We start from the raw sequence: 13571 nt of genomic DNA, 5'->3' as shown, positions 1-13571 counted from the left end.
TACAATCTTTGATAATAGTTATTAGAAAGAATCACTAGAACTGATTGACCTGAACAATAAGTTGGAATGTAATGATTATAGACAAATGTGACCGCAAGTCAAGAGGCAATGCAGTGTTTTGAAAATAGTCCTTAATCCCAGAAGGTTTTCATCAACATTAGAAAGAATTCCAACCATTTGCCTGTTTTTTGACATGAATACAGCTGATTCAAATGACACAGCTAATATATGTGATCTTAAAATGAGAGACAGGAGCAATACAAATCTGTTGTTGCTTAAGTAAAACTCTTTAAATCTGGGGAGATATTTCAAAAGGGTGGCTTCAATATGTCAGATTACTGAATGAGAGGATTCTTTTAGGACTGGATGGTTCCGTATTAACAACTTCAGATAGTTATAATAACTGCTGTGTTATTAAATTAAGGTCTGCCACTTGGAATCAAAGAATATAGCTTATTAAAGAGTTTAAAAGGGAATGGATTTGACAGCATGATCCGTGCGGGAGTATGCAAAGCCTGAACACATTTTTAAAAGAGAAGAAGACGGAGCCAGCACGGTATCCTAACAGGTACAGAGAGTGTGAAGAAGACGCTCAAGAGAACAGCAGGTTGTGAATATATGGGAGGAGAAATGAGGAGGAATATATGTCCCCCTTTCATCAGCCAGGGGGCAGCATAAGCATTTCATTCACACTCGTGTTGACTACATCTCAGCTCTGACGCAGGCTGCCCATGTGACACAGCGAGTCATTAGAATACAATGCATCTGAGAGGCAGCATTGATGGACTCGCAGACACATCCTGGGAGGAAGAGACGTCACATACCTGTAGGACAGAGCTCCAGCAAAGTGGCTCTCGATGTACGTGTCCATGACGGGTTTGAAGTGCTGGAATTTACTGTCCTGGAGGAGGTTTATGATATGCACCTGGAAAGAAAAATAAGAGATATTGTAAAGAAAAATAGTCTTTGACATAGCATATTATTTGTTGTGCAAGTATTACACTCCTAAAGAAGCTTTAATAGCTTCATGAAGGGGGAAATATTCCCACTGAGTGTCTATCATGCCATCAAATCGAAATATTGTATGCGATTAGTTAAAAGATAAATCTAAGTTAGAAAACCATCATTAGTTTTCAGGCTCATATTTGTATGTTGTGCCTCTGCTTTGACATGTCTCCCTGCTTTAATGATCAAAAAGGTCTTTATTTTTCTCATACTGCCTGTGCTGCATCACCCTCTGTCTGAAACCAGAGCCCACTCTGCTCTGATTGGTTAGCTGGCGGGTAGCCAATAGAAAAGTGTCTATAGAAGGAGTGTGTGGGAGAACAATTCTGATGTGCAGAGTCAACTGTAACACCTCAACGCTTGTGTTTCATTTTGAAAACCTTAACACCTAAACAAAGATTAAGCCCATTTCTAAGTTGGACCCTAACTTCCTCACGTAATTCCAGCACGATGTTGGACTTAAAACATTTGGAATCAGGACACAATGTGAGATTTGAAAGAAAGAATACAAATTGAACTGACAAAACATCCGAGCTGAAAACATTTCGACAGTGGCTGCTCAAAGTCCTCCATGTATCCCTATTGTTTTGCGACGCGCTGAATTGGTCCACCACAGAAGATAACTCCACATGTCCGTCTCGTTGGATTGATCTCCAAATCACAAACTGACGAGACCTTTGTATCAGTGATAACGCCACGCTGAGTGTGTTCATGTGTCAATGTGAGACTGATGCAGAGAGAGAATGGATCGATCACAGGCCTCACTCTATCGGCGCAGTGCAGCGTGACCGGGGGGAGATTGGTTTCTCCGTGGCGTTACATCACCAGATCATTCTCTAAAACACTATGAGAGCAAGTTACTATGACAATTTATGGGAATTAGTAAATGATTTACCAGGGAATCGAACACCTTGAGTCCATATCTCTGAGAGCTTTCATCCAGAATCCCAAAAAGAGTATCCAGGGTGTCCTGTAGAAACTGAAAAAAGGGAGAGATGAGCTTTAAATGAACTTCAGTTTTCGAACATATTCTCAACCTGACCTTCAATAATGAACTGAAATCAAATCAGAAACAGTCAATACTACAAATGCCAGGATAGCTCGAGCAAATCAGTCCCAGAGAATCGTTTTTCCGCGCGCCTACTTTGACAATCTCCGAGCCATCGATCTCCTTCAGCTTGGAGAGGCTGTCGTTGATCCTCTCGGGGTGCGCTCGCCACTTCAACAGGTCCAGCATGTCTCCTGGAGAAAAGACGAAAAGAGGGAGATGTAGAGAGCCATAACAGGAAATTAAGGAGATACAGAAATGCAGGATTATGTGGATCACAAAGCATCACACCACCCTTCAATTATCGCCCCCAAAACTCCACAGAATCCAAACAAATGATGACATTTTCGAGTGCGGATGGATAAAAAGTCATTTTCCTGAGCCGAGGTCCCCAGACACATGTATGAATAAAACATAAGCCTGGAGAAGAAAGTGTTTTCGCTGTCTCTTTGGATTTGGTTCAACCTGAAGTGTGTCATTTTTTCCACCAGTGAATGTGTGTGTGCATGTGTTTGAGGGCATGACAAATGTTTTCACAGATCTGTCAAGTACATTTTGAAATCAAAAACTCTAAAATACTTGTTAATGCATTCAGCAACACAATCAAACGTATACAGGAAATGAACAGCCTGTTGCAAGTGAACTGTGCCTGTAGCTGTTCTGTTTATACACTCTACTGTCTGCTTAATGAGGTTAAACATGATTTATGTTATCACTGTTTTTCAACTCTGGTACAACAGTGATTGTGTCTTTGCAATTGGAAATTGAAATACAAGACATTTCACTGCTTTTTGTGCCTTTTGTCAAGTGTTGAAGTCACAGTCTTTGGAAAGAACATTTCTATGTATACCTTAGCACTAACGCATGGTACTTACTAGTCTATGAATAATGGTTTACAGCATGGATTGGTAACCTAATAATGTTTTATAAAACACCTTGACAATACATAGAAACAGCCATGAACGTAATACGATCTATCTACCTAACTCTTTCCAGCTATCTATAGGTTCTATTTCTATCTATAGTCATCTGTATCTTTCTATTCATATATTTCCACCTATCCATATCGATATGTACATCTATATTTTTCTAAATCTATATGTACATCCATCCTTATCTGTGTATATCTACATGAGTGTTCATCTATATCTGTATGTCTACACGTACATCCATCTAAATATCTATATTTATATGTTCATCTATTTATATTTATCGTTATCTCTATGTAAATCTATCTATATCTATCTACAGTATATCTAGTTGCATCCATCTATATCTACATGTACAACAATCTACAGTATCATGTGTAGACCAATCTATATCTATCTACAGTATGTACATCCATCTATATCTCCATCCATCCAAAGTCAAATAAAAAATGGGGCTAGAGTTTGAGTTTCAAAATGTCAATCCCTGCTAGTAGTTTACCGTTCTGTGTGAGCTTGGTGGAGCAGAGGAAGCTGGTGATCCAGAAGGACTCCTTGGTGCCTTTCAGCGTCTGGTTGTTGGACGGCAGGTTGGCCTTGGAGAACGGCTGCTTCAGGTACCGAGAGCACTCTGCCAGGCTGGTGTTCTCCTCACACTGGGAACAAGGAGGGAAGAAGGGAAAACACTCATGTGTTACCTGGTACTGAAGATTAGGAAGTATTTTATGCTACAAAAATCTCATAGACTTTTATACATTATCAGAAGTCGTAGGTTGTAAGGCAATAATAATAGAGAGAGATGAAGCTATTGCACCTAATTAATCACACATTTTGGGGATGTAAGCTGCCTTTTTGGCTGCTGCTGAGGCCTCTTTGAGCCTCCACACAGTTTGGACTGATTCTACGGTGTCTATTTTGGGTCTGAGGAGAAACTAGGCCATGCCAGTTTCATTGAGTTTTTCAGAAACTTCCATCTGGCATGAAAACGGAAACCTTTCCCCCCCCCCTCTCAACGGTGGGAACACACAGGGTTGTCCTCTAAAACTGGCAGGTTAGGGGCGTTCGGTAGGACTAAATCTGGACACTTGAGAGGGAAAATACAAATGAAAAGAGTTGTTTTTTGTATATATGATGTTCAAAATACTTCACCAGGAAGATAGATAATGATGCTTTTGGTCACTGTTCTGCCTCGCTGCCAATAAAATGTATGCATGCTTTCCTGTGCTCTGCAGAGCCTGAGGTTTACGCACACACCCTTCGCCTGCAGCTGAGGAAATCCATGGAGTCTGCAATTATTCTGAATTACACCCAGGACGGTCTCGCAGTACAGCAGCTCTTAACTGGGGATGCCGGCCATTTTATTTGCTTTGATGTTGCAAAACCAAATTGTGTGAAAACAGTGTGTGAGTGTATGCAAAAAGGTCTGCAGGAAACACACATGCTAAATAGAAATAAAGAGATTGTTCCTCAAATGAAATGAGTATGAATGATGTGTATTTTGTAAATTATTCATTATTTTATATTTAATTATTTATTTATTTTCTTCGGTCATTTTAAACTGACTTTGGCTCTTTTCTGCTGTAACAATGTAAATGTCCCCTCTGTGCGACGAATAAAGGTATTCTGATTCTGATCCACATGTCTCTTTTTCATGCACAGGCAAACACACATACATTCACACACAGCTTGAACATGTTACGTGAGCAGACATGATAACACAATGGCAATATTTGGCAATTCAGAGTAAATTATTTCACATAATCATACTGTACACACGAGTGTCCGAAGTAGGCCTGTGTGATGCAAAACAGTGAGTGGGTTACCAAGCTGCAATTTACCAACAAACTGAATGACCTTTTTTTGCCTTTCATCCACTGTGAACAAATATTTAGTTTTATAAATTATATATAACTATATCTTTATGCTTTGGTGGTAGCCTAAGCTAAGAGGAATTTGAGGCCCTTATTTAAGTGCTCCATCAATATTTAATAAAGGACCAAAAGGTGGCTCTATTTGGAGTGATACCTGAAGGCATTGATGGAAGAGCAAGGAAATTACTTAGACTACTATTACCAACATCAGCAATTAAATGTGTCACAATAATAACACCTGACCCAATCTATCAGATTAAAAATAAATGACATATTTGCTGGGACTTCAAGAAGATATATATATTAAAAAGGTCCTGCTATTGCTGTTCTAGTATAGTGAAGCGATCCAATTTCCCCAGGCAGTCATACTAGTATCTCCAACACTCTTCCCAAATTTTTATTTATTAACCGATATATATTTATAATATTATAATTATTTTAAAAGATGTATTTTATTTATATTAATATATATGGTTTTTTTCTTCCTGTCCTTAAAACATGTGGAAAGACTATGTGACTTGAGCTAAAGGAAAAAGTAAACAAAATAGGCAAAAGTGTGAAAATGTTTGTATAAATTGCTGAAACTGAAGTAAAACTAAGTTCAATTATATTTTAAATGATATTCTATTTTAAATATCAAGGCCTTAAAATGGACAGAATGGCACACTGATAAAGGCAAAGTATCTTAAATGTTCATACTATGCATATCACTCTCTCTCTATATATGGGAATATACTGTACCAATTTGACAAGAAGAGACAAAAGGGGCAATTCAATGATCCCATCCCATTGCTTAAAAAAAGAGTCATATTTACATCCAGGGGATTTTTTCTGCAACTAAGCAGAGTCTGTATATGTGCCAGCAACAAATACCCTGTAAAGCACAAAGTCAATCTGAAGCCATGTTTGTGATTCAAAGTGTTTGAGGAGAGGGTCTGAAGGTTTACCTTGTGGATAATGAGCTCATGGTTGCCATCTGGCAGCGTCCTGCCGTCCTCCTGCATCAGCGGAACAAAGGAGTATCCAAACAGTTTCTTCTCTCCCTTGTCTTTAGCTGTCACACAACAACACATGGACACGGCAATGAGTCCAAAATACACCAGACTGCGTGAAAGGAACAAGACTATTGTTGCGATTCTTTTCAATGTTATGCAATACGTTTAAAAAGATAAACTGATGCTCAGCTTTCAGTTTGTTTATTATCCAATGGTTTAAAATCAGTCCATTGATTGCTTATACATGGAGCAAAACACAAGCATAAGGAAATAAAGCTTGCAAAACAACAGTGCAAACAATTCAGGTTAGAAACTCATTGCAAATGTTTATCAAGGAAGCAAAAATAAGATATTTTTAAGTTACTCTTCGAGGGCCTGATTAATGCGGGTTGCTGTTTTTTTAAGCAGCTTTCCGGACGCTCTGGGTATAATTTGCATCATGAACATATGTAATCCGATTTAAGTGCTGCTTTAGCAATAATGTGATAATCTGCGCACAGCGGGAAGTGAAAAGTGTAGCGCCAGAAAGTTTTCTATGTCCCTTCATTGCAACACACCACTTTAAACAGCATCTAGGCCTGGGTTAGTGTGTGTGTGTGTGTGTGTGTGTGTGTGTGTGTGTGTGTGTGTGTGTGTGTGTGTGTGTGTGTGTGTGTGTGTGTGTGTGTGTGTGTGTGTGTGTGTGTGTGTGTGTGTGTGTGTGTGTGTGTGTGTGTGTGTGTGTGTGTGTGTGTGTGTGTGTGTGTGTGTGTGGCCTAGCATTACTATACTTGTGGGGACCTAAATCTGTTTACATAGTCACGTGTGGGGACTCGCCTCCCTTATGGGGACAAAATGGAGGTCCCCATAAGGGGAATCATTAATTTTAGGGTGAAGACTTGGTTAGGTTTAGGATTAGGGTTAGGGTAAGGGTCAGGGTTAGGCATGTGTTGGTTATGGTTAAGGTTAGGATAAGTCTCCAGGAAATGCATGAAAGTCAATGTAATGTCCCCTGAAGTGATGTATACATGGTATGTGTGTGTGTGTGTGTGTGTGTGTGTGTCCAGTCTCCCAGGGGCAGAACACACAAGTTGCACGGCATTCATATGATCAACAAAATGTACCGCACCACGGCTTCTTTATTTCTGTCTTGCTTTGCCATCATTATGTTTTCAGACAATACAATACAAGGAAAGTTGTTGCCTACAAGACCGAAGACTGCAAACTCTTGCTTTTTGTTGTGTGTGGTTATTTTCGGACAGGTGTTCCTTATCTATAACACCTCTTCGCCTCGGGCACTAGGAGATTAGGAAAGATTAAGTGGCACTGTGTGAGACTCAGGCTTAGCTGAGCTTGGCAGACCTTTAAACCGTCTAGTGAAAGAAAAAAATAGCTGCTCATACAGGAAAATAGTACAAATTGTTTCATTTTTTGTAAATATGACAGAAGAACCTACCTATTAACAAACAATCAGCTATAATAAAACAGAGTATTGGATGCTGATGCACACCTTAAGCACTATTTTGGGTACAACACATGGCTTCCCCCAAGCAAAAGAACAGTAACTGCACGATGAGTACAAAAAACAGATGTCATTTTAAAGCATATTCCTACAAATTGAGCTTTCCGTTTTGCCCTAATTGAAACTGAGTGTCTGCTAATCATATTTCTACAGGCAGGTTGTCGCTGAGTTTGAGAGCCCTAATAGTTTGTATAATACAGTTCGGTGTCACCACAGGCTGAAATTGGGCTCTTAATGTGCAGCCCTTGGGTAGCGATGGCAGCCCTGAGAGCAGTAATAAGGCTAACATATCTCCTGCACACAGACTCACAGCCTGGCTGCAAACGGCATAATAATATCAGCTTCCTCTCTGCAGCCCAGAAAGTGGGAGGAGAGGATGAGAGAGCGCAGCATTTTGGTCGTAATTAAAGTTTTGCCTCATTAGGATGTTGAGAAGTTGAGACAAAGTAGACTAATTATCAAAAGGCAAAAGCAAGTGCACACTTATACACTTGGACGTTGTGTTTTTGGGGGATGGCAGCCGCCTCTGGGTATCATTGTGCTTTCCTTCCTTCCTAACAAAGGAGTGGTGCAGTCATTGTGTTTTTTTTGTAGTCTGACCTGGAAGTGAGCATTGCAAAGGCTTCCTCTACTAAAAGCAATGGAATGTTTCCATTGAATTCAGAAACAAAATAATATCTTTGGCAAACACACAATCATGATGCTTTTACATCTTGTTCAGTAGGATAATCTTCATTATTTTGTAGGCGTAAATAGCTAGTGTAATGCAATAAACAAACTACATCATGGTCGCATGACTCCATATCACCACCGCTAAGCTAAAGACGACTAATGTTTGGCGTGATGACGTTTAGTAGACTTATTTAGCCACATAGCAACGGCCAATTTGCAAGTCTCATCATCACAAGTATGAGCTTGAACCGTTTACCATTGTGGTGTGTAATTTAAATATTTTATGTCGTAGAACTAAATGTAAAAATGATCCTTAACGGAAGACCTTATTTCGGAAATCTAACCAAAACCTAATTGAAAAAGCCTTTGACAACTTTGACACGAGGGAGCCCAGAAATGCAAGAATGCCAACTCATTTTGGGGTGTAGGACTCATTCCTTCCTCTTTACATCCCCTTGATAATAGGCTGAAGACAAACCTCAGCCATTCACTTCTAAACATGCTGCACATGCTCTCAGCCTGGAGAAATGTGTTCACTCATCCTTAACTCAATATAATAAAGGTTATCCACCCTCCTGTTCCCACTTACTAGAGCAGTGTCTGAACTCAAAGCGGACGTGGGACCCTCGAAACATGTCGACAGGGATGGGCAGTTTGATATGCTCCGCCCAGCGGGGGCTGTTGTTGTGGTACAGCACCAGGGAATGGTATTCATCAGCACCTGGTTCACCGGCACCGGCAGCCACGTGACTCTGAGGGACACAAAGAAGAGTGATTAAGACAGAGTCAAAGGGGGAAGTATGAAAATAAAAAACAGGAAGTGAAGAGAGGAAATGAGAGGCCAGGCTTAAGGATGGGGCAGATTTGAATGAAAGAATAAGTTAATGAGTGGTGGTGTATTCAAAACCTGTCCACACACCGCAAATGCCAATGAAGTGAGAATGACGTGGTGTGTGTGTGTGTTTATGTGTGTCACAGTGGTGCGGGCCATGCGGTGGCAGCAGGGGTATATTTGAGTCTATTTTCTGTTCAAGGCCGAGGCAGCACAGGAAACCACAGGAGCAGACTGTGACAGCGCTGCACCAGAAACGGGCAAAGACACTCATCTGGGTCAGCCATATTTAAATGAAGAGTTCTGCTCCAAAAAAGACACCAGCTATTAAGAAAACAAACGGAGATAACTCTAATAAGGCATTTAATATCATTTAACAAAGTGGTTAGCTGTGAAAAACAACATATTTTCCTAGTTCTTGCAAAATAATAATAATACATTTTATTTAAGGCGCCTTTCATGACACCCAAGGACACCGTACAATTTGTTAAATATTCTAAGAGGTAAAAGCAACAGAACATGACAGAAACACAAACATACTATCATGGAGAGGACAATTAAAGTGGACACAAATGATTGGGAAAAGGTATTCAGGGGAAACAGAGGTTAATGGCGACTTGTAATCTGTTGCTGAATAAGATAAAAAGTTACCTTGAGGACCTGTCCGTCGATATCCAGCACATAGACGGTGATCTCTACGTTCCTGGCGACGCTTTTCCCCCCCTTCTCAAACTCTCCTTTCTCCAGCGTGATGTAAAGGTCATTCCTCATCTCTCCTGCAGGAACAGGAAGGTAACAAACCAACAGGGCATTGATTATGCATACGAGCAGGCATTATTAATGATCGTTCAGAAGCCTGATGAAAGATTTTGCCCTAATGCTTCATGACAGGGGGGCGGACAGCATTTAGATGAGTGACATTTAATGAAATATGTTCTGCTGACGTGAAGCATAAGCATGAGTCATGATCTTCCAGCACAAAAAGGAAACAAGATTTAAATCTGCTGTAAGTACTGTAAAATCCATATTCTTTGATTACAGAAGCGTAACAAGAGGAAAAGCGCTCCACCTACTTAGCATTGCACTCATATAACATTGTCAAAGCAAATCGATGCAGATATATCTTTTAATTTCACACTTGCTTCTTCCTTTCACAAAAACTGGTGCATACGTTACCCAGAATGCAACACACACAACAATGGAGAGAGTTTGATGTGTAATGCTAGTAGCAGCTAGCCAAGCAGAGATGAGAAATGGGCTACAGATATATTGTCACTCCCGTTTTTCATACCTTCACACCCCAAAATTATTAATATAGTTTTTATTTACATCACTTTACTTTAGCCTCAACCAAGACTCACTCCAGTGACATCTATTGAGGTAATTACATGGATTTAACGCCCTTTTTTTCCCTGTCTCTTAAAGATTCATAACACTTTATTTCCACAATTGTAGTACTCCTAGGATATGTAAATACATTTTAGGAATTTCCCTTTAATAGACTTCTTTTTAATTCTACATGCAGAGGTGAGTGCATTATGTGCTTCATATGTATACATTTAAATAATATAAAATAATAAATAAATGAAGAGAAACTTGAGATAGCAAGGTGTCAAATGTTATTCTCCCACCGTAATCCCAAACAACTTAACAATGCATTCTTAAAATGCATAACATACAGCCCATTTATATACTAACTTGGTAAATGTAACTGCTTAATCATCTATCTTAGTTTTAAAAATCTGACGAATAACCCCTTTCCTAAAAATGGTGGTACAATCTGTAAAAAGAGTTCGAGAAAATAATCACAGGAAGTAATATTCTACATCTTTTTGATATGTTTGCAGCTGAATCTACAATGACAGTGCCAGGCACACTTTTATTTCCTTCAGTGGGGGAAGTGGAAATGTTGCAATGCCCTCTGGGTAATAGAGAGGACAGGCCTGTTTCCTCTGCAGCGGTTCCCTATATAGCTTCTGTTTTGTGTGTGGACATCATATCTCGATCTGGAGGGTCAACATTGATTTTCTCTCAACAACAGTAGCCATGGTAACATGTGTGACCATATACAGCCATACTGTACACTTGCTTCACACACAAAGGGTGTGAGAAGGCAGATACACAAGGAGGCATTTTCCTAATGTACAAGAAGAGAAAGGAGTAGAGATGGGGAAAATATACAGATACAAATCAGGAAAAGAGACACAGACACATAGGGAAAGACGTTTCCTTAGCCTAAAGGCAAACTCACACCGGCAAGTGTTAGAGCCCTCAGCGTCAGGGGCGGTTCTAGGGGGGGCAGGGGGTGCCAGTGCCCCCTAACACTGACCTCTGACCCCCCTGTGGCCCCCCTAACAATGAAAAGTTTTTTTTTGTTTTTTTTTTAATGTATATTTTCTGGTACCGCAGGATTTTGTTGCTGTAATGTGAGATTGTGCAGAGACCCTTATGTAAAGTAGAGATGTAACTGTTCATTGCCTTTATTTTTATATAAATATGGTGTTAGTGCAAACATTGCACTATAACTTAAGCTGAAGCTAACAGTAATAACTATAAGATCTATCTGAAATAAATAAGTGTACTGAAACAAATACCAATAACTGTATTGCATTGTTTTCTTATGCGCAATTACTTCATACTGTCTAGTTCTCTTTTTCGTCCTGCATTTATTGTGCCCCCCTCAGAAAATAACTGATCCCCCAGTGGCCCCCCCAGTCAAATTGGTCTAGAACCGCCACTGCTCAGCGTTAAGGGGTTTGTAGTGAGACAAAGACAAAGACAGAGAACATAAATCTGTGTTAGTGAGGCGCTGGGGGACCCACAGTACGTGGTTCCTCTTTATCCGTGTGACCAGACAGCACACCTCACTTATTTAAAAGAACGGCTCCTCTGTGGAAAGGAAAAAGTCCCTTGATGTCCAGACAGAAAGCTAATTCAAACCCTTTTTCTTCCCTTTCTATGTTTTTTTTCCACACTCTGTGCTAACGTCTTTATTTCATCTTACATTCAAGTGGTTGTACATTTTGTTTCCACGGCAACAAGACCTTATCAAGCTAAGCCTGAGGGTCTCTGCAAGGGGTCCGTCTGATTTAGAGAAGAAAGCTATATAAGTGATGCCTTTCTAACTGAAACAACCGTATTATTTTATCTTTCTGAGAGCACCCTTAGGTGGAATTATAATATCACACTTGCACAATACGATGTCAAGTGTTACCAAGGCAACTATGTTAGATAATATAAGGCCCGGTCAAAGTACTGTACAAACACTAGACAATAAATCAGCCTCAAAAAGGTGCCATATTATTTCATGTACTGACCTTTTATATAGAAATAAATTATGTATGACTCCTGATTGATCCCCAGTGTATGAGTGTTTATTCACACCTGCTGCCTGGTAAGTCCCACTTTCGTATACCTGTCTAATGCATAGGAAATACAATGCTTTATTTATGTCTGCAGCAGCAGGTGCAGCACTGTATGGGGAAAGAGCCAACATGCTCAGTCCAGGGCTGTTTTTTCTTATACTGTATACATTGGAAATTGTGAGTAAGTGTGAATGTCAGTGTGAATTTCTTTGTCATCTATATGCATATTAGCCTTGACACCAAATGTGATGGATAGGATAAGTGATTTCAATAATAAATGGTTGGAATAACCACCATGGGAAAGAAAAGCAACTTCAACAGGAAATCAAAGGACAAGTGCGTCAGTGCGAACAATTCTTTGATAGCCTCTTGAATGTGTAGTGGGGAAAACACCACAGCAGTGAATGTTTAGCACCAAAAATGTGATTTGATTATGGAAGTACTTAGAAGCTGATTTTACTATAAGAATGTTTTTGTTAAAAGATAACATAGGATAGGACCACTTTAAATAATGTAAAAAACACTGTATCCCCATGTATTAGTGTTTTACTAGCCTCTCAGGGCTTCTGTCCAAACCAACAGGACTGGGGAAGTTCATATTATAGGAGAGTAATAGCTAAATATCAATTTTCAGAGTATTACTCAGGACATTGAGCTTGTTTATGGTGTCCTACCTGGCATGATGACATCAGAGAAGCCCAGTTTCCTGGTGATAGACACACCCCGCGTGAAGAGGACCATGTACTCTCGTCTCAGCTGCTCTATGTCGCCGTGGAGGAGCTGGAGAGCCACTGCCAGACCTAAAAGAGAATAAAAATAACAACATTTTAAATCTGAAATATCATATACAACAGCCTTGATCTTCCCTCCCTTACCTCTTGCCAAAGCCACTCAATAAAAAACTAAAATTATTATCATAGCCCTATTCCCAACACAATAAACCATTTTTTTTAATGGTGAGCTCAGGAAAAAATAGCATTCACAAGGGCATATTTTCAGTTTTATTACAGTCACGTGGACTCGTGAGCCACACAACTACAGTTATACCTGCCAACAGCAATACTTATGTATGGTATGAAGCATACACCCCCACATACATACACCAAAAATACAAAGCCTGTGATTCACCCCGAGCTCTGTTTTATTAGAAGGAAATCCTACAAGAAAGCTGTTGCCTCAAATCAATATATTTACGCAACAACTCCAAATATCAGCTGAGCTAAATTAATCCGACTTGTATTTAGAGCTCAATACACATTTTCCTCATGTCCAGACTGTGTTTGCCTGTCCATGCTCATGACAAGGGAGATGCAGATAAACAAACAGCTTAACAGCAAGGGAGTGTGTAAGAGACAT

The 13571-nt window shown here is 39.8% G+C and overlaps 1 protein-coding gene across 1 annotated transcript in view; it reads right to left on the bottom strand.

Moving 5' to 3' along the window:
- The window catches only part of dock4b (dedicator of cytokinesis 4b), a 91494-nt gene that overhangs the window by 43792 nt on the left and 34131 nt on the right, over positions 1–13571 (bottom strand). The window contains 8 exon segments of the mRNA XM_034234303.1: positions 825–925; positions 1901–1984; positions 2150–2247; positions 3482–3635; positions 5798–5904; positions 8608–8770; positions 9502–9626; positions 12890–13015. Coding sequence (XP_034090194.1) covers positions 825–925; positions 1901–1984; positions 2150–2247; positions 3482–3635; positions 5798–5904; positions 8608–8770; positions 9502–9626; positions 12890–13015 — 958 coding nt within the window.

Source organism: Gymnodraco acuticeps, unplaced genomic scaffold, assembly GCF_902827175.1.
Source record: "Gymnodraco acuticeps unplaced genomic scaffold, fGymAcu1.1, whole genome shotgun sequence".
NCBI classification, from domain to species: Eukaryota; Metazoa; Chordata; class Actinopteri; order Perciformes; family Bathydraconidae; genus Gymnodraco; species Gymnodraco acuticeps.
Note: the sequence above shows the minus strand (reverse complement) of the source record. Positions and strands in the feature narration are given on the sequence as shown.